The sequence below is a fragment of the Rhipicephalus sanguineus genome, chromosome 3 (genome assembly GCF_013339695.2).
Source record: "Rhipicephalus sanguineus isolate Rsan-2018 chromosome 3, BIME_Rsan_1.4, whole genome shotgun sequence".
In the NCBI taxonomy this organism is placed as follows: domain Eukaryota; kingdom Metazoa; phylum Arthropoda; class Arachnida; order Ixodida; family Ixodidae; genus Rhipicephalus; species Rhipicephalus sanguineus.
The window spans coordinates 155,083,495-155,110,265 of record NC_051178.1 but is presented as its reverse complement, the minus strand read 5'-3'; the positions used below and the strand labels follow the sequence as shown (position 1 = coordinate 155,110,265).

Genomic DNA, 26,771 nt, shown 5'->3' with positions numbered 1-26,771 from the left:
CACCCTCACTCCAACTAATGGGCGTTCGCAGAACTAATTTGCGAACAGCTAAACGACAAACGTAGTTGCAAGCGAGCATAATTATATCGTCAACAATTAACTTGGCGCCCGTTGCGGACGTGAGATGCGCAGTTTCGCATGCTCGTCGACGTTGAGCCGTTGTTGCTTCTGTTTACGGCTCCCGCGCTCAATTAACGTTCTAGGCTTGCACGTCGTACTTTGCGACCATCAAAGTTGGTCCTTGAGTGCGTGCGCTTTGAGTAAGGACGCATGTGTCGGCGCACGTGTCATCTGTGCATGAGAAGCGGTGTCATCATCGGCCACAAAAGAACACTCAAAGCTGTCCTCACAGTAAGACGTTTTACGCAGGGAAGCGCGGTTCACTCATTATTTTCGATTTACAGGCGGTGTAATTTTGTTTTATAAACACTTCGGTATACGCGAGTGTACATCTGTTAACGCCGTGCGGCCGATGATAAATAATAATAACTGTCGGGGTTTTACGTCACAAAACCACAATGTGAGGGGGATGCCGTATATAGTGGAAGGCTCTGGAAATTTCGACCACCTGGGATTCTTTAACGTGCGCCTAAAATCTGAGTACATGGGCCACTATAGCATTTCGCCTCCGTCGATATATGCGGCCACCGCGGCCGGGATTCGATCCCGCGACCTTCGGGTTAGCAGTCGAGCATCAGACCACCGCGGCAAGTGTGAGGCCAATGACGGGCGTCGTCGTAAATAAATCAACAAAGATGTATCATCTATACTGGTTGAAGCTGGTCCCATTCGATTGGTTCCCTTCGACTATTAAGTGCATCCCAGAACGTCGGAAAAAATCGCCGTCCGTATCGTCTGTAACCGCTGTTCACCGTTTAGAAGTTCTGGTTTTTGTACATATATATAGAAAGAGAATACCCCCGTGAAGCTAATAGAAGTGCAAAACCGTAGCTTCTAAAAATGTCAGCCGCGCACACGAGGTCGATGAATTTTGCTCTAACGCTGGTAGTAAAAGTCAATCCATTCATTTCTTCGGTTGACACGGACCTATAATGAACTCTTTAAAACCCCGATAACATGCGCGTATGACGGACGATTGTAACTTTTATTTATTAAAAAGTCTTGGCCGAAGGCGTCCCACTTATTAGCGAAAAGTCATTAGGTGATGATGAATAACTTGATCGGAACATGTCCCGAGTATTATTATTGTTCCTTTGGGCGTCCCTGTATCTCATGCCACAGCTTTTATATTATATATACTGCGGTGGCGAGTCAACGGTGTAAACGCGAAAACGCGTCGAGAGAAAAGAGCACAGATTATCTTTAAAAGGAAATTAATTGTGCAGCGTTACGTGCCACCGCGATAAGGAACAAAAGAGGACGGAGATTTGAACCAGGCGCAATGTGCGGAGCGGGCGTCCGCAACCTTCCATCGACCAAGCGGCGACGAACCAGAAGCGAAGATGCGCAACGCAAGCGACGTGTTGCGGCTAAGAGAGTAAACGGGGCAAGAAGGAAATTGGAGAAAGATAGAAATGAGGAAAGAACGTCGTGTCACTTCGAGAATACCGAGATAAGCTTCCCCTGAAAAGCGCGAACCTTTCGAGATGCTGCCTCGACCACGCGCGTCGCGTCGTGTTCCCGCGAACTCGTTCCGCGCTATCTGACGTTTCGCGAGATAAGATTGCCTTCAATGTAAAGGCACTTTGCTTCATGTATGTATATACAGAGAAATGTACGTAACACACCGTTTGCGCGTGCCTGCCGCAGCGATCACGCGGTCCGTGCCGGAAGCGTGCGCGGCCTACATTACCTCCCCCCCTCCAACCTTTCGCTTCTCAATCAGCGCGTCCTGCAGAGCGAGTGCTTGCTGCACGGAGGAGGACGCGTTATTTCCGATGCGCACCGTGTTTCCATTACGGTATAAGAACGACGTCTCGTGTGCGTAAACAGTCAGTTCGCCCCGCCGCGTCTGGCTCTCATCTTCTGCGAGCTCAGGAGTCAACACGAAGGGCGAGGCCCGCTGGTCACCCTCAATCGCTATATAGCCCTTGAAGAATGATCGTCGTGCGGGAACACACTCACTCACTCTCTCACACACAGTCTCTCCACGTACTACGTACATACATACATACATACATACATACATACATACGCACATATGCACGCTTCCTTCCACTCTCAAGTCGTGGACAATATGCAAGAGAGAGCTCTCCGCGTTCGCTGGTTTCGAACAACGTTTTTCCGTGGACGTACACAGACGTGACGTGCGGAAACACGCGAGTACAACATTTCCGACGTATTTTCGGGGGGTCGCGTGCAGAGCGCGTTTGCTGTATATACACACGCGCTGAGCAACGACAGCGTTGAGAGCTCATGTTGACCGAACTCCGCCGCCCCAAGCGGAAACTGCGCATCTCGGTTGTAGAGAGTTTTAGCTAATCTCGTAAACACGTTACATAAACGTATTAACGAAGGCGAACAAACCTTTGCGGAATACGCGATTGCCGGAAACGTAGACCAGCACAGCGTCGTTGGTGGCTCCATCTGGCGACGTTGAGTACAATCGGACAGTAAGTACAGCTAACTTAATTGGTCGCGATGATGGGCTATACGTTCTGCACGTTTGTTTGGGCAAAAGCAGGGACACTAGCGTTCTGAATGCACGGCGAGATGAATATTTTTATTCGACGAGCTAGCCTGTCATGCGTGGTCCTATGAATTGTGGCGTCTTCTATTGCTGACATTTCCAGTGCCTTCAAAAATAAAAATGTTTTAATTTGACTTTGAAGTTTTTGTCGCTGAGCATCTGCAAGCCAGCCCCACTGCAATGGACATTATCCCGACGAGTTAATTAACTTTATGCGAGTCAAGACAGTTCCCCCGAGTTTGCGAGTTCTGCGTCCTGCATACAGCCTAAATCGTAGAAATAATTGTCAGGGTCAGTGGACAATTAACTCATCGTTGTTTATGTTCACCACGAGCAGATGACGGATTTGCCGCTAGTACGTCGCGAGTTTCTGTATCCCCGTGACGTCACACTGCTATGAAACGTCACTGAGAAGCCGCCCCCTCGATGTCGAAACCGAAAGTGTCTTTTTAAGGTAGCGGTAATTAAAATGTGTACGATGCATTCCCAGGCACCACAATACTCGTTTTAGGTTTCTCGACACCAGTATTTTTATTTAGAGCAACAATCCGAAAATTTTTAAAATTCGTGTCAGTACTCCTTCAAGAAGTGCTTGTGAACTGGCCAGAGCGACAGTCGACACGAGACTTGTGCTTATTTGGAACATTCCGCATTTGTATACGTCACATAGGAGTTGTTCCAATACGCCGATGTCGTGCAGCGTGTCGTGTGTTATTGCGTTAGAAGTAGAAAATCGCGCGTAAACTTTGCAATGAACGAACCACGCACGCGACTTGCCCGTTACAGGCCACGCGCTCAAACGACGGCGCAAGAACAAACACGAAACGACCCTTCGAACAAAGGCGTGAAAAACACCTAGCACCGTATACTTCAGGACACGCCGGCAAATGAAAATGTCTGACGTGCGAACGGCCACACGTATATATCTGTATACGCAACGTCGAAAGCTCGAGCGCGCCAGCTGCGCGCTGCAGAATTCTCGCGGACATATAGATCGACCCGTCGAAAGACAAGTGTCGTGTCACGTATGTACATACATACCCTGTCGTATGTATGCGTTAGCCATGATTTCCTCGTTCCTTCCATTGCAATTTATCAACGTCGCGTCGTACCATGTGTATCTAAATAACTCCCAACAATGTTAAACCATCTCTCGCAGTTATAATACAGTGCTATGAAGCTGAAACATCCACAGGGACATGAAACAAGCACAAACGGTAAAGCGGTTCTACCAACTGATTTATGATGAAAACGCACATACAGGGAGAGAGAGAATTTGAAGCAGCAACGTACGCCAGTGTGCGAACAGGCATATGCTCAAAGCGCGCCTGACACGTGCGACTTGTCTATTAGTCCCTTCTCTACGTACTATATACTGACTGGAACCGGACCATGCGTACAAAAGAGTAGCTTCCGATCAAGTAGTGCATATAGGCAAGGTGCCAGATAAGTTGCACGTGTCAAGTACTTCGCGCGTAGCTCACAATTTCCACACCTCAGGCCTCAGGAGCGCGCTCGCGTGGGTGTTTAAACCACCTGACAGAAGTGCATCATCATATGCGATCATTTCACGCTAGCGTCTGTTTCAATCAACTTTGCAGCTCTGTAATTGCAGCTATTCTAAAAAAAAAAAAATACCTTACTCGAAATATTTCTCGCGCATAGCATAGCGCAAGGAGCAGCATAGCGTATCGCCTTCCCTTACACTTTCACGTCATGTTGCCGCTACTTTTCGCACGTGTGTCCGCGACCTTTCCGATCTTCGACCGCTCGCCGTCGCGGCTTTCTTGGCACTTTCTCCGCCACTTCCGAGCATGAACATTTCATGCGTTTAGCTCAGCGTTCGCAGAGAGCCGTACTCGGCAGGGGCACTTCCTATTATTACCGCACACTACCTAGAAAGCCACCTCGGGCAGAGCGCCTTTCTTTCCACGGCCGCCCGCGCGCGCTCCTTTCACGAGCTGCCTGCCGGCGGCGGCGGCCTTTACCCGCCGCTGCATAAAAGGAACCGGATGTGCTCGCGCGGCACTTGTCATTCGGCGAGCCCCCGAGATTCACTGCACTTGTTTGGATCGCAACTTCGGAAAAGCGTTTACTTACTGATTTTTATTCGTGCGCGTATTTCTTTTGTCCTTTCTGCGGGGTGTCCCGCGCGAGCCTGCTTATTTCTTCGACGCACCTTCGCTGCTCTTATTCCACTGCACTTCTTCCTATATACAGCTCTGCTGCCGGCTGGCGTAAATTCCGGTAAATAGCAGACGCTTCCAGCGAGCAGACGACAGAGAAGAAGAATCAGCAGACGTACAATCAGACGTGAAAAGCAGGCGTAAGAACGGTAACGAAATAGAAAAAAAAAAAAAGGGGAACCCCATCAGCCGCTTTTGCAGTTGCCTCCAGAAAAGTGCACGCGAAAGCGCAAAAAACCCAAAAGGTGGGAATGACGAAGCATACCGGAAGGGCACGAAAAAAAAGGGAGCAGTCTAATAGAGAGCATCTACATTTCTTTTCCGCGTTGCCTGCCTGCTTCGATTTACCCTCCCTCCCCCCCCCCTTCCCTTCCCTATTCCTTCGGTCACCCTCATATATGCCGCCCGAATACTCGGTCTATCCCATAGACTCGTATAGCGACAAAAAGTTTACTCCATTGTCCGCAAACAACAACAAAGGGACCGTATTCAACAAAACGGCGCGAGCGAGCGCGTACCCCAAATTTCGCTCGCGCCCCAACAAAAGATCTGTCGTATACAAGGTTCTGCATTGTCAGAACGAATGCATGCACCCGCGCCAACACGCGTGGGATATGCATGTTTGCGACGCCACATTATCTGTCCCACCCGCTGCACCGTGCTTGCGTCAATCGAGCCGTGAAACATCGCCCCGATACGACGCATTCGCTCATAAAAGTGGTGAATTAACACACTCGGAGTTGCTATGACCAGAGTCCTTCTGCTATGACGTATACAGCGCGACCTCTGCGGAAGTCCAAAAAAAGCAGCAGCAACTGCCGCGGCGAGTGCGAAAGTGACGCACGTAAGTACGGGAAACGCGCACACATCACGTGAAAGCCGAACGCGTCCAACAACTGTCATATACAAAAGGACAGGCCGATGGGCAAGTTGGTATGACATCGTGTGCATTGCAGCGGCAGTGCAATAAATGAGACGAACGACAGAAAGGCACGGGACACAGCGCTATATATATATATCCTCTTCTGCTGTCGTCAAGTGTATTTTACTGCGCTGCGGTGTATATTATGCATGATGTCGCCACAACACGCGCCGTCGTTCTAATCAACAACACTCACTGTCCGTCACACAAACCGCAGCCTTGCCTGCAGATAGCTTACAGACCGCGACTCGCGCTTCTGTTATGTCCAGCATAGGCGTGCGCACAGGGGCAGAACGAGGGAAGGGTGTGTCCCCCCCCACCCCCGTTAATACTTTGCCTTTGCACTGGGTACTGATAGCAAGGCCTCAGTGGGAGGGGTTCGGGAAGAAAGGGGGGGGGGGGGGCTGCGGCGTAACTTTTCCCACTTCGCCCCTCCCTAATAGAGAACACCATTTAATGATGCCCAGGAACACTGAAGGACGACGCCAAGTACGATTAAACTTGGTAAAGTATTCTTTCGAGAACAAATATATCTGCGTGTATTTGGAGGAGCCGAACAGCTCGTTTTATCCTCGTCAATCATGTTCGCGCTCCCAAAGCGTCACGCTCGATTTTATAAGCTTCGCAGACTTGGTAATGAGGTCATTGATTTTTCGAGTCTTGACCCTCTTTCTTTTTTGGTGACATTGTCTTTTCATAATCGAACACTTCGTCGCGCTGTTCGCCTCGCAGCCGTCGTAGGCGAGTTCCTGCCGGGGCAACTTAACTTCTGTTTAGGCTGCAGGATCACGTCGACTGCCGCCGCGGAAGTCAGAATTGAGTCCAAATCTGCAATTAATGTCATTCCATTTTACTTCGTAATGTTGTTTTGCCTTGGCAAAAGTTTGGCATTCCACCCCGTCTTGCAACGCATTGCGGGCCTTGACGATATGCTAAAGAGAAAAGAAGAGAGAAAGAGGGGGGGGGGGGGGGGCGGGGTCAATCATGCCTCATGTATGTTCGTGCGTTTGTATGCGTGCGTGTATATATACACATGTAAAATTGAAAATCTTTGAGGCGGGGTGACCACCCTGGCTGCGCCAGTGCTAACCATAGCAACGGCTGCTGGGAATGCTGACGATGACGGGCAGGCGCATAGGGAACAAATACCTAACTCTTTCCCAGCTCCCCCATTCTCGCATTCGCTTGTGGCGTAAACGCAAAACTCCGGGGCCGCTTTGTGAAATGTAATAGCATTGAAATAGTTGCAATCGACGACATGGTTATGTTGGTCCAGGAGGTGCAGTGCCCGTTACGCGTTATATCGCAAACGTTGTAACGCGACTACAGCGACTTCAAACGCACGCACGAGCATGCATCACAGGAGGTTCAACCCACTCTGCCCCGAAGAAAAATTTCTCGCGACGCCCCTGGTAGAGTGTACTAGACCCCTGGCGTGGGACTTCGAACTTGCATTCTTGCGAAGTTTTGCTGGCGACTACTACAGTGCACGAAATAACCAGTGCGGTTTCTAGAGGCGCATATGCTGTACTTGATACATCGCGAGTATATAGAATTTGGAGCACTCCGTAAGGTCGCAAGCGGTAAGTATAGGCAGCGGACAAAGGTCGCAGAGCTTTGATAAACCAGAATTTGATATAAATCAGAATGTTGCGATTCGACTTTAACGCTACACGACGGGCTGTAGCGAATGCTAAAGCGACCCCAGATATACACCCTGCAGACTTCCCCGTGCTGTAGCGGAAGAACTTTCGATGCCTTTTTTCCTTCCGAATTCTGAATTTCGCAGCTGAATAGATTGTTTATTGCGACGTCACAAGGTGCGATGTACTATCTCGAACAGTTTCTCGCGCAGGAAAATAAATAAATAAAAGGAACGTCCATTATACTTGTGCGTTCTTTTATCAATTAAACAAACTCGATAAGACGCCGTCAAACATCTTTAACGTCGCACAAATCTGACGAGGAAACATCACATCGACACAGCGCGCGGTCGTGTTTAGTTTATGTATTTTTTTTTCTTTTTCGGCTTTCCTCTAGCATTCGCTGCATGGCAAAACAGCGAACCTTTTTGTTATTCCAGCAGAAGCGCATAACTTAATTTACCGAGTCAGCTTAACTTAATACTCATATTTAGCTTTTCCCCTCAGGTGACCAAGCACGTTCCCGCAGACTACGACACGCCGCGCTATACTTCTGCATATTTAACGGCATTTTGTTTTTTGTTTTTTTCCCTCCCAGTCGCGAAGTCTGCTGAAAAAGACGCATATAAAGACAAGGTTTGTGACAGCGAAAGTATAAAGGAGAAAAAAAAAAAAGATGACAGGGAATGAAAACACGACGCACAATGGTACCGCACCGCGGTTCGCTGCGCCGAATCCTGGCCGACTGAAATGTCAACATCGTGGTCGCTGTCGCCTTTGCTTAGAGCAACAACCTCCGCTTCTAACTGCGACCTTCGCATTTCGAGTCGCAGAAAAAAATAAGTGGCATTGCCGTTTATCGATTTTTTTTTTTCTCCATGCCGATCTCGCTCACCTGTCCAGCGGGGATTGATCTGTGCACGTTATCGTTTCCTTGCCAACCAATTTGTGCAGATCCTTATTTGTCTGCCTGCAGAGGAAGGCGGAGAGTCCAGAAATGGGCGAACATAGCTGGACTCTCAGGAAATGCTGACAACTTAATTTTATTTTTATTAAAGTAAATTTTCGCGTGGCGCACCTACTGACATCGACATTAGCGTGACGTCAGGCTACATTGTCAATTCTGGTGACTTCACGGATAGTTGCGATGATGTCAGGTACCAAAGCATGCAAAATGGTCACATGAGTGTCACCAACGGAGCCACGGAGCGAAGCGGCCGTGGAAACGTCATGATATCTTACGCGAGCACGTTAAAAACATGCAACTAATTTTTCAGGGCGCACTCACGCATACCGGTATCTTTTTTGGCTCTCGAGGGCTTGGCCTTCCCACTGACATAAAAAAAAAAAAAAAAACGTGTCAGAACTCTGCAGTCAACGTATACGTTTCGACAAGGAATCCGCCTAGAAAGTTCCACCAGGGCCGTTAAGCATCAGATTCTTGTACAGGACGTGGCTGCTCGCCCGCAATATTCCACGTCACAACATAAGAGTGCACTGCCGACGTATTCCCTCCCCTTAGCGGTTACCCTTCACCCACTCCCCAACCAATATATGCGGGACGGCCTCCCCCGCGATGGGCATCCCAAAGTCCGCCGGGACGTGATACAGAGGGGCACCGAAACGTCCCTGGATTCATCCCAAAGGCAGAGCCATAAATGGACGCCGGTCCAGGGGCCTTTCCCACGCTCTCCTTTCCTCCTAGTATACCGTAGAGATGTTTTGCTCTCCCCTCACCTTTTGCACCACCGCGGTGCGTCGCCTGTTGCGCGCGTCTTCTAGGCACGTACTATACATTTTTTTTTCTAACAATAACCACTACGCCCCTCCCCGCCGCCTGTTTGTTTTGTTTTAGTGCAACCACACGAAACCAATAGCTACGAAAAACACAAGAGAAATAAACTTTTCTCTTAAATTGATTTTTTTCGATGCATACATATGTAATGAAGAAAATAAAAATGAAAGTGGGCGATAACAGAACTTGGCACGAGATTAGAACAAAGCGCCGAGGATAAGGGTTTGCTCCAAGTATACATGTATTTTCTTCCATTTTAAATTACCGTTTCTGTTTCTTTCGCTATTTTTATTCCATAACGAATAGTAATACTTTATTTGTATTGAGATGAAATTTCTCCTATGCTTCCCTAGCTCTAGTGCCTGGTCGTAGCTAGCGGGTTTAACTAACGTTTATTAAGGTAAGGTGAACGAGAAAAAAAAATTCACCGACGATAACGATGCTGCCTAATGCGAATTCTGAGCGCAGCTTCGTGTTGGGGCAAGGCCAACTGTTCTGGCTTTCCGCAAGGTATCGACTACGCCACAAATCATAATTTTTGTGAAGTAGGACAGCACCCAGCGCGCCATTATTCGTCTTCATGCGGATAAGCGAGAGACCCGCTACACATCTGTTAATTATTATGTGCACTGTTGATACTGCATGTGGCTGATGACGATGAAGAATTATGGCTGAGCACTTTGCAGTGGGTGGAAAGCATTAAACCACATACTCGTTGCGCAATTAGCAATGTGCGATGACTGGTTGTTATTTTACTCTTCTGCCACGCTATATTACATAGGTTAACGCGATTCCTTGCTCGAAATGACGTCTGTATAGGGTCTTTTTGTAACAGCGTGGCTCTGTGGTAGAATACCCGAGTGCCACGCAGATGGCCCGGATTCAAATCCCATTCGATCCTGGGGTAATTTTTTTTCTCATTTTATTTTTTTCATGTCTATCGGTTACGACGGCGACGGCAACCCGCTCAACGCAGGAACGAGCGCCTAAGAGGTGCGCTCTAAAAATGTGAAATTGTTAGTGCGAAAAGACTTGAAATGAACTTCGCGAAAGAAACAATTAAAATGACGAGTCCCTGTGTATCTCCATTTCCGCTTGCGCGAAATACCAGCGCAGTAAACCGAAACGACGAGAAGTAAATCTCACGTCATGATGAAAGCGTTCCCAATCAGTCGGTGCGCAATCGCTGTGCGTATACCGAAATGTGTCGACAGTTTACTGTAGATTGACGTCCCGGGATAAGCCCGACAACAAGCTATATAGGATAAACTTGTTCGTTATCGAGATATACTATACAGCGCGGTACAGCTATCCTTTTTCTTGATGTATTTTCCCACCGAAGCCTCCAACTGCCAATGAGAAACGTGACAAACGGACGGATAAAATGTGTGTGAGAGAGAGAGAGGAGAGAGAAAGAGAGAACAGCTAGCCGTCCGCGACGTGGGACTCCGAAGATAATAACGGCGCGCTCCGTTGGATCGATGCGCTCCCAGAGAAAAAAGGCGCGCGGCCAATAGACCATCAGAGGGCACATCATGAACAGCGCGAAAGCGCGAAGGCCGCAACCTGGACGCCTCGTATGAACCGCGATAATTCCTTCGCGCGCTTTTTTTTATTTTATTATTTTTTTTTTGTCTACTGTCGGCCTCCCCTATTTCTCTTCGATATCATCCCCGGTCGCGGTGTCCCTTTTACGACGAGACCCGGGACAGTCGCAGTCTGAAGACCAGATGGTGACTGCGGCGTCGCACAGTTAACCCGACGTCCTAATAAACCACGCCAAGGAACGCTCTTATATTACTGTGTAACCCCTGGAACCCACAGCTATGGGACGACCTCAGACACCGGCGAACACTGCGGAGATTGGTGTCCGGAGGATTTTGTTTTGGGGGGTGCAATCCCGGGTTGCATCACAACCGGGTTAGGGGGACGGGGGTGCTGCTAGAGGGGCAGGTTCTGGTGTGGCTGGAGGGAGGGGGGAGGGAGGCGGGGGTGTCAAGTGCCCCTTTTGCACCCCACTGCCGACGCCCACGTCCATAACCATGCTCCATCGACAGGTCGCTGCCTGATCCCCCTCTTTCTTTTTTTTTAATCCTCTCGTTAATATTTAACGACTTTTTGCGCGCTGGCAACAAGAGCGAGCGACGCTGACTCAAAAGATAATGCTCTGTTTAAAAAATGAAAACGTTATACTTGCAGTTAAACACTTGTAGACGAGGTAATCTAAAAAAGGCAGACGTTCAGGGAAAAAGAGAAAGCATTCGTGAACACGAAGTGTCGCTAGAGCCAACGTTTCGACAAGCGGACTTGTCTTCAAGGCTGCAACCTTCTTCAGCTGCAGCCTTGTTCCGAGAAAACAAACGAGCAGCCAACATAAAGCAATATATTTATATTCGCTTTGTCTTCTTCACCTTTGTTGGAAGCATGCATATCGTGCGCAACGCGTCGTCTTCCGGGTCATAGGAGGAGACAAGCTATTAATAAGAATTGTTAGGGGTTTTACGTCCCAAAACCGCGATATGATTATGAGGGACGTCGTAGTGGAGGGCTCCGGAAATTTTGACCATCTGGTGTTCTTTAACGAGCACCTAAATCTAAGCACACGGGCATTTCGTCTCCATCGAAATGCAGCCGCCGCGGCCGGGAATCGATCCCGCGACCCTTCGAGTCAGCTGTATAGGGCACCATAACCGCTAGACCACCGAGGCGGGTGAAGGCACGCTGACACAGTTTTGCTGGGTAGCCATACACAAGGTCGATTAAGCTTTCTTGATTAAACTTCCTTTATTGGATTTCTGAGCTCTAGTGCAGCGCGTCGCGAAATCGCGAGAAGACTATAGATAGAAGAGGATAACAGCGTTAAGTGGACGCGGGACAAGGAAAACAAATCAAGATGCGTTGGATTACAGATGCTGGGTCGGATAATCGAGATTTTGTCCCGTTCATGGTCTAATTCCCTGTCCACTTCGTTTGGTGTGTTCATGTGTTCCACGATTCCCAGTAGCCGGTTCGGCCGGTTCTTAGCCAGAACGTTTCGAAACAACCTCGACGATGCTGTGCAGAATCAAAACATCTATAGTCACGTACAGTCGTGAACAATATGAGAAGGAACACCGAATTCGTATTTAATCAACGATTACTTGTACCGATATGAATGTGACTTAATGAACTGCAAGAGATACCTTTCCGCTTGAGCATTCAGTGTCATAAAACACTTTTGCGCTTGCCAACTGTGTTTAGGCGCAATGACATTTAAGGTGTAATTGCAGTGTTCCCTGTCATATTACTCACGACTGTACCTCAGGGTAAGCTTTAACCGTGCAATCGGTTCAAAGCAACAACTATTAACGAAAGCGCTGACGTATCGCGCGCGCCAAGCGGATGAATACGATCTGATTAAGGCGATAGAATATTTAACCTCGGATAGATGCTCCCCTGAGGAGTTTCACAAGGGCTGAAATAGCGGGAGGCCTTTAAACAAGCGGTTCTTTCCGGGATCCGGTCGTACCGTAAATACCAGGTACGAGACGTCGACTTCATCGAGGCTTGGTAGAACGCCAGTCGCGAAGGTATTAGGGAAGCGCTGTGATAATCTTTACCTTCACCGTGAGATTGCTGCTGTCGCAGTAAATGACCTCAGAGACGAACGAATAGCCGATGTCTCCTCTGCGTGGTTTTCTTTATCATTATTAGTTTGCCTCCATCGAAAACCGTCATCGCAAAAAACAAAACGAAAATAGAGGGGGAGAAGGTCTGCCACGCCCTCGTGGGGCCCCTTCGGATCCGACAGCGTGAGCCTCTCTATGAAACGGCAGCTCAATGTACAAATGCGAAAGCACCTAACCGACCTCCCCTGTACGGTATGTACATACATGTGATCAGAAGACTACATACAGCTGCATCACCTGCAAGTGGTTGTAGTCGAGAAGTATAGCCTAAAACAGGCGGAGCATTCAAGTGGAAGAGCCTTTCTAAGCATCCTGGATGTCTTCATAAACACTGCACATTAATATTCTTGCACAAATATTGAGAAGATAGGTGCGAAAGCAGGCCGTCATAATTTATTAAGTTACTGAGCACTAAAGCAGCCACGCTGATAACCGACAGATTCCTCGGGCTTTTTTTTTCTATTTTTGTTTCCCAGTCATGAGTAGATGGCCTAGCGAATTCTTTATTCCAAAGCATCTGGCGATTTGCCGATGCACCATGCGATAAGTTTACTCGTGAGTGCTAACAAAAGAAATTCCTACCCCTGGTACTACAGATGCACGGCAGCCAAGAGCCTAAGGCCATAAAAACTGCGATAAACGATCGCATGCCTTCAGAAATGACCCTAAGAAAGCAACGAGCTCCAGATACACTTGTAGCTTTCTTAACAGTTTCAGTGAAGCTTCGCTGCAGGTATTGCCTGGTGCGTCCGGTTGCCTATCGATTGATCGCCCAATCACTCACTCACTCACTCACTCACTCACTCACTCACTCACTCACTCACTCACTCACTCACTCACTCACTCACTCACTCACTCACTCACTCACTCACTCACTCAATCAATCAATCAATCAATCAATCATAATTCCTTATTCATGCATTTACAAAAACGAACGCTTGGACAAGAACTAAAAACTGCTTGTTTGCCGCATACTCACGACAGCGTGTACAAAATACAGCGTGTACACTTCTATGTACAATTACTGTATTAGAAAGTTTTGTAAGTAAAAATGGTATGTTCGAGTACAAAGCATACATCAGGCATCCATAATTATGGATCTTTAATGAATACTGCTGCGAGGTAACTCTACAAAGCTGAAGTTTTAAAGAAAACTATTAGTCTAGACTGACTTGGTTTCATTTTAGCGTATATATATTTTGTTAAGGAACCGTGCAGTCGTGTCACCAGATGCACGATGATGTGTACAGCTGCCGTTTCAAGGCGTCGTGTTCGCGAGGTGCAACCGTTGCGACATTTTCTCCACGAACACGACGGTTGGAACGGTCGCTAATGGTGCCAGGGAATACCCCGCCACTGTCTCGCTGCACGATTATCCCATGGCAGATATACCTCATACTGGCGCTCCCAGACGGCTTTCCCATAAAAAAAAACAAAAAAACTGCAACATCAACACAAATTTGCGCCCACTGGGGGACTTTTTCTTGTCCCCTAACAACAATCGTCATCTGTCTAGCGAGCCTTTCCTTAAAGCTACGTGCACATTATCAGCGTGACGCAGCGTTCTTCTTAGGAAGACAAGATAATTAACCCCAAAGAGTGTAAACAGACTTATAAGGGGAACAGAACGCAAAGACGGAGGACAAAAAGGGCGGGCAAACAATTAACGGCGCTGACTGACGACTTAACATCGTGAAATGCTTCGACGCCGATGCTATCGCGGGATAAAGTGCTTTCTTCGTTCGTTGCTCTCCGTCTGTGGTCTTGACTATAACATATATATCTTAACCGCAATAATTCTGGTGAAATCTAGCTACAGCTATCTTGAAGTAGTATCATGCCACTTTGGTCATGCGTGGTGGTGTAGCACTGTTTCTTGGGTATATTTTCGTGTTACTTTCTCGATAAATCAGTCGTCAAGCCGTCTAAGTACAAACAGCTTTTGGACTGTACACCCGGTGCATGCACCGTACTTAGCATGAGACAGCCATCATACATGCGCGTAAAATAGGGTAAATTCCTATATAAAAAAAAAAAAACAGCGCGCACGACATCTGCAGGTAACTCGAAAGCGACGGATTCACATGTCCTCGGTGACGTAAAATTTACAACCACCGTTTTCGTCTCGATTTTTGTTTCACACTACACTAGAGCAGACTTATACACGTTACAGAAAAAATATAACCGATTACAACTGCAATTACTTCCTCCAAGTAACGTAACTGATCACATTTACCAATTGCTATCCAAAGAAAGTGAGCGGTTATTGAAAATCAAACGATTACTTCTGCATTTCCTCCCAACTTATGCATGGTATTATGCGAATTCAGTAAATAAAACGTATAGCGCAGCCATTCACACCTTGATTATCCTCGCTGAAAATTTTCGGAATTTTTGTCGGTCATCTTTCCTTCGTTTATTCTTCTTTTCTTTTTGAACAATAGCAGCAGGTACGCAAAAGCTAGTTTGATGTGCGCGCTGGAGGGAGATGGAATCGACTGTTGTGGCGCGTACGAACACTTTACGTGCGAGATATTCCCGCGGCAGGACAAGTAAAAAGTTGTAGTAGTGGGAGGTGTCGATATTAAAGTGAGCTCTTCTAGCTAACTATACCATAGTAGCGGCGGTGGAAGGCCGCTCGCGGCACCATATATGACCGGCGTTTCACTGTGGTTTCCCACCAAATTTAACGGCTCAAACCTACATCGCCGTGTTATACTTTCTCTTCAATAAAGGAACTAATTACATGCAACTGATTAGTCAAAAGTAATTTATTTACAGTACGCATTACCAAGTAAGACAAGCAAGTGATTAACTACGAAACTGTCAAGAAACATAATTAAGAGGAATGAATTAAGTGCAATTGCGTACAAGTCTGCATCATGGACCTATCTCCGAATCCCATCTTTCACCGAACAAAAAGAGAATCACTCCCGAGCATATTAATGTCACGACACCTCTGTCCTGAAAGATGTCAAATCAAATGTCTCGGTGTGTTCACAAACGTAAAGCGATATGCATAACAATGAGAAACAGGATGGCAGCAGCGTGCATCAGAGAATAAACAGGGGTATAGCTGATATCGCAGTTGACATTAAGAGAAAGCAGGCCACGTAATGTGGACACACGGCAGCTTCAGTGTGACAGCATGGATACCAAGAGATGGGAAGCGCTGCCGCGGACGGCAGCGGGTTGGACGATGAAATTAGGATGCCATAAAATGCAATCAGCTCGCGCAAGGCAGAGGCGATTGGAGGTCGTTGGCAGAGGTCTTCGTCCTGCACTGAACATTAATTATGACGACGTTCGCGAATGAACAGAAATGCACTTTCGCTTTCTTGCATATAAATCGAGATATATATGCTGAAGGAAACGCCAGTGATAAGAGTGCCTCTGTTGGCTGCGTTTTTAGATAAATGTTTTCCTTTTCACTGTCTATCTCAAACATATAGCGACTCTCCTTGACACCTGGACGTGCAGGCATGAGCGCGCATAGACGGAACGCGGAGATTCTTGGCAGTCCACGACTGTTTTCATTCCGAGTTCGTAGCACGTGCAGGAATATCGTTTCAAGGATACTCGTGACGTCAGCCATTGGAGAAGCAGAACCCGATCCGAAACGCAACACGCGAGACGGCGCACAAAGAGCGACCGAACGTGAAACAATCTCATGCTCATATAAAGTAAAAATAAAGGATACAGCGAAATGCGAACAGAAATTTTCTTGTTTTGCAGGTTCGCCCTTCGTTTTCCACACATTCCACCGAGGGTGTTCTAACAAATGTCATCCAATTTCCCGTGCGCAGTTCGCATAGAAAACAAAGAAAAAAAATCGCTCCGATGCCGGCGATACGTTTTGCGACGTTAATGGCAAGTGACTTCCTTTAATTTGTAGCTTTTTTTTTTCTATGGGAGCCGTCGAGCGCCAACCTTCACTTGGACGGCCTGTTACAAAGCTGTAGGAGCTTTTTTTTTATTTCCCCCCCTTTTTCTTCTTAGAGGCGCTAAATCACGGCGCAGTAATCATTCCAAGAATAGCCTCGGCTTTGAGCTGTCGAGCGCGGAAATCCAATAAGCCATTGTAATCAGTCAAGAAGCGACAATAGTACTTTCATTTCATTGAAAAAAAAAAACGAACAATAGCTTCGCCTACTGAATAATTGTTGCACAGAATATTGCGTGCCTTCGACGAGCAACTACACGGCTGATCTTCGATAGTGATTGCTCAGAAAACTAGGCTCGGCAAATATATTCGTGCGGCACAAATCTTTGCGGAGTTCCGTGAGAAATCACCACTCTCTCTATTTTCCCGCAATGACTTGTCAAAAACCGCTCGCTGGCATTGATTCAATAATGGAGACGCACAATTATCTTGTTATCAAAGTGATAATAATTAATTAATTAATATCGGGTTTAACGTCCCAAAACCACGATTTGATTATGAGAGACGCCGTAGTGGAGGGCTCCGGAAATTTCGACCACCTGGGGTTCTTTAACGTGCACCTAAATCTAGGTACACGGGCCTCAAACATTTTCGCCTCCATCGAAAATGCCTTGTTATCGAAGTGAACGGAGCACTTGCGCACTTCAACTTCCTAATAAGCAGCAATGCATAAAGGTAAGGCATATCTTTAAGATCATCCTTTTTTTTTTTTTTAATCAGTACAAAAATATGTGTAAAGTACAACTTTTGACCTTATAAAAGTGGTTGCGAAGGGCGACTTCGTTCAGAATAAGCAGCAAACAGACAGTTTTGAAGCGACGCTCCTTGCCCGTGAGATCCAAATGTTTCTCCGCAATGCAGGCTCCGCGTTTCTCGGGAAATCAAGCAGAACTCGGCGCCTAAACAAAAAAAATCGATCATTCGATATTCCACATCCATGCTTAGGTTCACGTTATTATCGCTTACGCGGGATATACAACGTGTATCACGGAAACAGAACAAAATCTTCGCGTTAGCCATATGTCATCGTTTGCCATAGCTAATTATTTTCGCACTTCGGGGGAAATCACGAAGACGTGCTCTGAGAGCCTAGTGAGAGTTATGGAGAAAAGTGATTAGAGTTTACCTTGCCGAGTGCACCAAGCAAATTTTCTCGTCCATTCATACAACCGGCATTTTGACATGTCTAGCAGCACCAAGGCTTCATCGGCTCGGGATGCGTGTTCTCTTCGACAGCTCGCCGGGCGTAGGACGTATGGATCGCTTCGTTTCCGCCAATGTCCTCGCAAGGCGTCGCAAAGCCCACTGAAGGCTTCTAGGCTACACAAGATGCAGCGCTAACGTGTGCCGCCCCGACGAGGTCTTCGAAAAAAAGGACTCGCTAGTAGTGACGCACGCGCTCTGCCGTCAAATGGTTCCGGTCCCAAGGCTCACCCCGCAACGCTCAAAAGGAGGAGGGGCATAAATTGCCGGTCTAGCGGCACGTTGTTGTTGCAGAGGAGTCGAAGGTTACATCCGTTTAAAGCGCCGGCCTTGGGGCCGGCCTACTGCTTGATCACCGCGCGATGAAACGAAAAAAAAAATAGTAGCAAAAGCCGCGGCTGCTGCCGGACCGCGGTCTGCTGCTGCTCTCTTCCCGGGGGAAAAAAAAATGAAAATGACGCGCGCGCGCACACACACACACGCACACCGATGCGCCGTGCAAATCGCGCGCTTGTCTTCGGGCCGTCATGCAACAATGCCCCGACGGAGCGTGCTGTAGAGTGAAGAGCAAGCTGTCGTACCCGAGATCCGCAGGTGGTGACGGATGGCCTGTTCCGAGGCGGGCGCCGCAGAGTGGCTCGGCGGCGCAATGGCGGATGCTTGTCAGTCGGGGCGAGGCGTGTTTTGCCGGCTCCTCGGGTGTGGGTGCCCGCGGGCGGCGGTCCGCATCAATGCTGCTCACAGGGCCCGCGAGCCGTCGCGCACGTTAACACACAGTACGCGGCTCGGGCGGCGTCTCGTTGTTCGCGCATCCGACACTCCCAGCGGCAAAAATCAAGCGCGGACGGACTCTGCGCTCGGACGGACAGGGGGCGCTGCTGCGAGAAAAAAAAATACCCCTGGAATGGAAGAGCACGGCTACTTGCGCGACGCGCCTCTGTTCGCGTCGATTGGTCATGTTCTGTCGCGTGACCCAGTCACCGCCTTTCGCGGCGCAACGCGCCTTGACGACTCGGGCATTGAACGGACGGCAAGAAACGAGAATCGTGTGCGGCTTATCTGCGGACACTTGTCTTTTCTACGGCGCGAACATATGAAACGAACACTCGGTGTCATGCTTTTCCAGTTATTTCTGTCTTTTTCTCTGTTTTTATTTCTATTTTTTCCTCTTTCCTTCTCTCTTTCTATTTCTCGCTTGCTTCCTCTTTTTGTTCTATTTTTATGCATGGTTTTGCCTCCGTTACGCCAAGCGACGACAGCATACGACAGCCCGGGTCCCTCGCCGCCGATGGGGACCGAACCACATTACGCGAACGTTGCGGGTCCCTAACTTATGCATTTTGTAGCGTTAGCTACACTTGCCTAGCCGGAGCCGATTTCGCGTGGAGCGTCATGAGCCGTGCTGCGCATGCGCGAGGATCAGTGATGTCACACAGCTGCGTCACCGGAGCTGGCATCTCACGCGCTCTCCGACACCGCCGCGCGCGGCTCGCCGCTGCTGGTCTGCGCGTTCGGGAGGAGTGGCGTCGTAGGCGCGGCAGACACGCTGTCGCCGGTGCGCGCGGCTCGCCGCTGCTGGTCTGCGTCGCATTCGAGAGGAGTGCATGACGTCGTAGCAGTAGACACAGTGGCGCCGGCGCGCGCGCAGCTATTCGCCTTCGCTGTGCAGTCGCCGTCTGACACTGCGCTGGGGCCGCTTGATAGCACCTCTGACTGGCGTTTGCAGGTGGGTAACGCCATGGCGAAGGAGAGCGCAAATGCTGCTCGACGGCGCAGAAGAGCCGAGAAGCTTATCTCATCGGATCCCGATGCCTGGCAATTAGCGGTTCAGGAACCTTTGCTAACGCTACGTATATCGTGGCATAGCTGAGCTAAGCCACTGCAATTTTTTTTTCGTGCATGTCGAATAAATACTAAAACATGTTATTCGCTTGCCTGCGTTCACTAAGCGTAAAGTCTTCCTGGTGTAAAACAAGCGCTCGCCACTCCCCCTCCCCCTTGCCACAAGCCAGAATATCCCTAATTGCTGGCTGAATTTCTTCTAGACGTTTGATGTCCATTATGAGCTGTTCCTGCGTGCTTGGGGACTTCAGAGACTGCAGCGCCGATCTTGAGTCGGTGAAGATGACCCAAGACTCGGCTGTCTGGTCTACGATGAAATTAAAAGCAGCCCGTAGTGCAGCCAGTTCGGTGGCTGTAGATGAAGTACACTCATTACTTCAAGAACAAAATCAAGTTGTCTGACTCACCGTCGTGCGTTCAATGTAACGTCCTAGAAGACCTCACGTTCTCTGCGAATGCAGGCGATACGCAACAGAAAGACGATCTCTGAAGGCGGCTTTGCACCTTCAACAGTACTCGTGTTTAGAACTGCGGCACATTCTGGGCCTGTGGCAAAACAGCACCTGTGCGTTACGCGCAACGAAAGCGCTGCTGAATTTCTTGCGGGCCACAAGCCTGACCGAAACTTTGTAAACAGTGTAGTCTATGTATGTGTGTGTGATTATCAGTGTATATATCATAATCATCACCCTGGAGCACCTGGAGTAGCATGTCAGGCGAATAGCCAGGCAAACATCTCCAGCTTTTCATTAAAACATTTCTCTCTCTCTCTCTCTCTCTCTCTCTCTAGACGTGCCAGTTTCATGCCAGCAGTATGCTGCTGGCATGAAACTGGCGTAACTAAACTTCATGCGATAGCGTAATCGGGCCCCGCGCGCATCGCCTTCGTAATTACTAGCCTGTCTTCGGTTCTCGGTGGATGCCTCAACCGCGCCGCAAGGAAAACGAACGTCTGTGCGCGTAACATTGACCGTTTCAAATTATCCAAGAATGCCTACTGCAAGTGCAGTTGCGAAGTGCCCACTACGCCACAATTCTTCCTTTTGCGAATAAGCGAAGGGCCCACTAAGCGTCCGTAAGGCAACACGAACCTACGCGGCTGCTCACTTTGTTGATGCTTTTGCTGCTTATCATATGATTAAATATGTCTGGGCGCTTTGTAATTGGGTGGGCCTTTAAAACACCCGCTCGTTCACATCTTTTGACGCCTGGCGCGATTGTGCGCTTCTGCCAATATTACATGCGTTGAGAAGACTCCTGTCACTACATTACATTCATATAGCGCTTTTTTCCGAAGTAGATTGAAGCAGTTGCATGGCTTTGTGGCAGAACACCTCCTTGGCTCGCAGACTGCCTGGGTTCGATTCTCACTGGTACCGAAGATTTTTATTATTTATTTTATTAGCATCTTTCTCAATCTATCGCTCGCGGACAACGCTGATTTTTCGCTCTCACCCAACGACGCCGACACCGGAATTTCTGTGGAACGAGCTCTTTAGCGCTGTCGCGTTAATACCTTATCTTTTTTTTTTTTTTTTTTGTAGATTCCTCGATGCGAAATATTCCGTTCAGAAAGACGGAAAGAATAGCATAATGTCAACCGCACGCCGGCGGTTGATTCGTGTGTAACTATATGACCGAGGTCATGGATGTTCACGCGCCTAAATTAACCGTATATCCGGTGATTGCGCTACAGATAAGGTGACAAGGTAATCGCACTGTGGTTCGGTAAAGTACATCATACTGCATCCCTTTGCTTATACCATACAGGAGTGCTGCACGGTTTGTTACTCGTAGTTTTTAAGGCGAAAGCCTTAGGTGCCTCATCAAACGTGAAAACTGACCGTCGGTGTCAGCACGAGTGTTGCAAAAAATCATCACCACGCGATGACGTCATCATGGCCTCACGTGCTTCCATAATTTGTCTCTGTGACGTCACATAACGTGACGTCATAGAGAAAAATTACGGAGAAGAAAAAAAACGCCAGGCCTGCGCTGAAACCGCAGCACAGTCACAGCGAAAGCTGGAAGAGCGGCGTTTCTAGAGCCCGTTGTAAGCTCTCTTGGGACTACTAATACAAGTACACTAGCAAGGTACCCACTACACCGTAAATCACAATTTTTGTGAAGTTGGGAAGCACCTACTAAGCCATTATTCGTCATTCGTCAGGCACCAGCTACACGTCTGTAAGGCATTATGTGCACTTTGTTGACGCGGCGACTGATGACGATGAAGAATTATGGCTCAGCCCTTTGTAATGGGTTGGAAGCTTTAAACGGCCCACCAGTTATGTAATTTGCATTCGGTGACGCCCGGTCGCCATTCCCCTCTCCCGTCATGCTGTATAACATACGTTGACGTGGGAAAGAGACGGGGGGGGGGGGGGCGAAGAACTTTACTGAGACCCCGAGGAAATGGATCATGCGCTTATCGGCTTCCTTGGCAACCAATACAAGTGCACTTGCGAGGAACCCACTACGCTATAAATCATTGTAATTTTACTGAGACCCCGAGGAAATGGATCATGCGCTTATGGGCTTCCTTGGCAACCAATACAAGTGCACTTGCGAGGAACCCACTACGCTCTAAGTCATTGTAATTTTACTGAGACCCCGAGGAAAAGGATCATGCGCTTATGGGCTTCCTTGGCAACCAATACAAGTGCACTTGCCAGGAACCCACTACCCTCTAAATCATTGTAATTTTGAGAAGTAGGACAGCAGGCACTGTGCCATTTTTCTTCATTCTACGTAGAGCCGTGGTACCTGCTAAACGCATGTAAGGCATAATGCGAACTTTGTTGATGCTGTGCCTGATGACGACGAAGAATTATGGCAGAGCACTTTGTAATGGGTTGGAAGCATTCAACAACCTACTCGTTGCGCAATTCGCATTGTGTGACGTCTGGTTACAAAATTCGCGTTGGGCGACGTTTGGTGCTTATTTTACTCTTCTACCACGCTATATTGCATATGCTAATGTGGTTCCTTCCCGACATGAAGCCTGTATAGGACCATTTTGCAAAGCAGTTTCAAGCACCAGCATGGCTCAGAAGTTGAATCCTGGGCTCCCACGCAGAGGGCCCAGGTTCGAACCTCGTCCCATCCTGGAATTTTTTTCTTATTTCGTTTTTTTTTCTTATTTCGAGCGATACTGGTTACGGACACCGGCGGCGGCGGCGGCGGACAACTACGGCACCGAAAACGGCCGGTGAAATGATCTCATAACAGCTTTCGCTGTAAAAGAAGATGGATTTCGCCTTCGAGTCGTCTTAGGCAAATGCATAAGGAACTGTGCGTTTTCTTGTCGTTTGCTTAGCTTCCACTAATTGATTGATTGTAGCAGTTTAATTGGATATCGAGGCAGAAAACTGAATATATAAAGTAAATACGCATTAATAAATTAATAAAAGGAAATAGTTATTGATGCGTTTCACGACACCGGCTTCCGCATGAAGGACACGTCCTATACACGACCGGCACATCCTTCCCCCATGCGCTAGCAATGCATGTGTTTGCCGCAAAGGCGGTACCCCGATCTCCGCGTGTTGCGTCGTATGCGCCATTGGCAAACCCAATACGCCTATCGGCTGTCGACCGACGCGTGTAGTTGTGCCGAGGTCATCCCATCTCAGACGCGAGTTGCTTGAATAACGATTCCTCCTCCGCATGTTCCTCCTTGTCTCCCAATATGGACGTCAGCGGAGAACAACTGCGATCGCCGTGAACGTGTCTTGTTTTGCATAATGGAAAACGAATGCGCGTTCGCCCTTGCGAATGCACAAAATATGCCGGTTTGCAATTTTTGTAGCACCTGTGCGGCATCGTAAGAGGAAATGTACGGCAAGAAATGAGGAGGCGCAATGCATGCAAACAAAGGTGTGCTTAATTATCGCGTACTCATGCTTGTAAGCAAACAAAGAACAGATAACAGCGAAGCTATAGGTTTCCATGCATTTTACCTGACTTTGCGGCGTTCGCGTAAGTGCGTATACGCGCGCTCAGAGCTTCATTCCACATCGTTATGTGGTCCAACCATGCTTAGAAAGTTCAAGCTTCTAAGCATCCACCATAGTTGTTCTGAACTGTCATTCATTCACGGCGACACGAGGAGACCGAGCTACCATCACAGCACGTGTGTGCTTAATTAAACGTGCGGCTTGGGACTCAAGAGGCCGGAGGCATTCATTATACCAAAGCTCGTCTATAGAGACGATAGAATAATCCAGTTCTTACAGAGCGATGATTACGGCATAAACCACAAGCAAAGTACCCGAAATACATTATACTCATTCCACGATTACAGTGCAATAACTTTTTGAAAAAAGTGAACTTTTTTCAGGCCGCGAACGGCCATTAAATACACCTTTAATCTATATAGAAACGCCAATCTTCCAGTGCCGATATTTTTCACAAAAGGGTTATTGAATATCCCGTTGGCAGGCATGACGGACGGGAAAACGACACCGCCATCCTAAAACGGCATTCGCGCTTCCCTAGGCCTTGGACACCACGTGGCTTCAGAATTAGACCGAATGCGTTCTCGAGCGCGCTCGTGCAAGGAGGATCCATTCGGCATATACAAGCGTGCTTTCCGCAACTCATTCAGCCGCTACACACAACCGGCGTTCACACTGAGGTGTATCTGCAGGGGTTCATTCGTCACTTCATGCGCACGTCAGTTCCTGTACACGGTTTGTTGCTGACCTCGTTTACCAAGGACACTTTGTAGGCGGTGCGGCGCGGGAAGGCATTGCAAGTAGTGATGCGATTCAACTGTTTAGTATGCGCGTCTTCAGGTAACGCTGCTAGACGTTGTGCACATTTGTTTGAGTTGTCAGTCAATGCACATTTGGTACACAAGTGACGATACTTGGTAAAACAAAAAGAAAACAGATGTTTTGTCAGTGATTGTATTGCAAAAAATACAAGGCTGAGCTATTATGCAGTTTTACGGCATATGAGTTGGCTAGCTTACGAGGGATGTATAAGGGTCACAGCACACTCGACCGTGTCGGCATTAACGTTCTGTTGCACACGCTTATTGTGCCACTGTCGAGAAGTGTCACCTCGTTGCTGCTGTATCCTGGCTCTCTTCGTCGGCTCTTCGGCGGCTGGATCCGGAGCGAGGAGTGGTCGCTTATTCGGGCAGACCGCAGCGTCGCCCTGGCGAAAGCACATCCGCCTCGCTGCGTGCCAAGCGCGTGGAGAGCGCCCGTTCTTTCTTCTTGAGCTTCAGCAGCGCCTTCCTAAGCCGCTTGTCACACCGCCAGAGGCGGTGGTGCTTCTCTTCCTCAGCAGGACGTTCCTGCTGGGCAGCTTTGCTGCTACTCGCAACGCCATCCCTTGTCTCATCTCCCTGGGTTCCTGACCCTGCCAGGCCGGAAGCCACTTCAGCGGGAGAAGCGACGGCGGGCACCCGGTTGCGCCTGCCGATGTCATCGGGTAATGGCGGTGCCGCATTGTCCGAGCTGGCTTCGCGACCAAGGACGCCAGCTGCATCCTCTAGACGATCTTTACCCGCGACATGCTGCGTTGTGAACCGCCCCACACCACTACACAAAGCTGGACGGCTGTTCCGAGATGTCACGCGAAGCAAAACCGATGATGACCTTTTGTCGATTGGCGCAGAGACTTCGTTAGATCGCCACTCCGCAGATGTGGCAGTGCTCGAAGAGAACGAAAGTCGCGGTTGGGCTTTCGACGGCTTACGGTCGGTGGAAGCAGCGCGTTCTCCTGGTGGTCCAGCCAACTTTGGGGACGTTTCAGCGATCCACTGCAGGTCTTCGTACGGGTTCGCAGCCGGCGGAATTTCTGGCAGTGGCCTCATTAACCGCTGCGGGCTGATCGACGTCGACTTGCGCGAAGAACCACGAGCGGGACTGCGTGTCCGGCTCCTACGCATAAGCGCCGCAGGTCGTGTCTGGCGCCTGGGACGCAGCATGTCAAGTTCAAACAGCTCGAGTTCGCCGGGAGGTGACAGGGCGTAGCTGTCTTCTTGACATGGGTCCCACGCGGCCATCTTTTCTTCTAGAGGCACCTGCCGCGGCTGATCAAATTTGCCTAGGTGTAGGGGCGTCCAGTAGCTTTCGCTGTTTCCAGGGCGTTCGGTAGCCTCGATGAGGTCACTGAAGTCCAGCAGCCGCTCGGAGCGTTCATCGCTCAACAGATGTAGCTCTGAGCCTTCGCTGGCGCTTGTGATCGCCGCGTTCTCGAAAGCGTCGTCGGCGAGACCATAACAAGGTGCCGCGTTTCTTTCAGGATGATCGTCCTTGCTGCCTCGTGTGTCGCTGTTTAGCGAGGCTGCCATCAGCGCCGCCGAAAGGATGCACGGCTTCCCGAATGTGACCCATTTCGAGTAGCGCTCTGCAATGGCCTCCGCTTCGCTTTCGGACGATTCCTCATCGTCCCGTTTTTTCAGGCTTCGGCTCGCTCTATCGGTAGCGCTTTGACAGATTCCGGGCCTACGCAAGCCGCTGGAACTCCGCCGCCCAGACGTGCTTCCATGTCGCGCAGCAGGGGTGCGCGCCGTGGCGAAATCCCCGCTGTGAGCGATCGAAGGTCGCGGAGTGGGCTCCGCCGCAGAATGGTCTGGGGGCACTCCAGAGTCGTCGTCGTCGTCGTCCTCAGAGCGAACGAGTGTGGTCAGTTTTGTCTTACCGGTGCTAGGACGCGCACCTGGTGTAGACAACTGCGACATCGTGACGTGGCTATACAGCGCGCCTCCGTGACTACTGCGTCGTTCGGCTCCTTGAACCCGCTTCCGCTGCTGGGACTGGAGCTACAGGTGCCAGAGTCTCGATGGGCGAGAAGCTTGAGCTGTCGGTCGCAGGCGAATGTTCACGTGCGGCAGAACCAGCCTGGACAAGCATCCAGTTGCAGACGGTAGCGGAAGCTTGGAAGGGCGGTTCGGGAGACT

General features: G+C 49.0%; 1 protein-coding gene across 1 annotated transcript in view; it reads right to left on the bottom strand.

The window, feature by feature from the left end:
- Positions 1 to 17,983, bottom strand: part of LOC119387512 (beta-arrestin-1-like) — a 29,651-nt gene extending 11,668 nt beyond the window's left edge. Inside the window, 1 exon segment of the mRNA XM_037654921.2 lies at positions 17,934 to 17,983. Within this exon segment, the coding sequence (XP_037510849.1) occupies positions 17,934 to 17,968 (35 nt within the window). The 5' untranslated portion in view covers positions 17,969 to 17,983.
- Between the last annotated feature and the right edge of the window lie 8,788 nt (positions 17,984 to 26,771).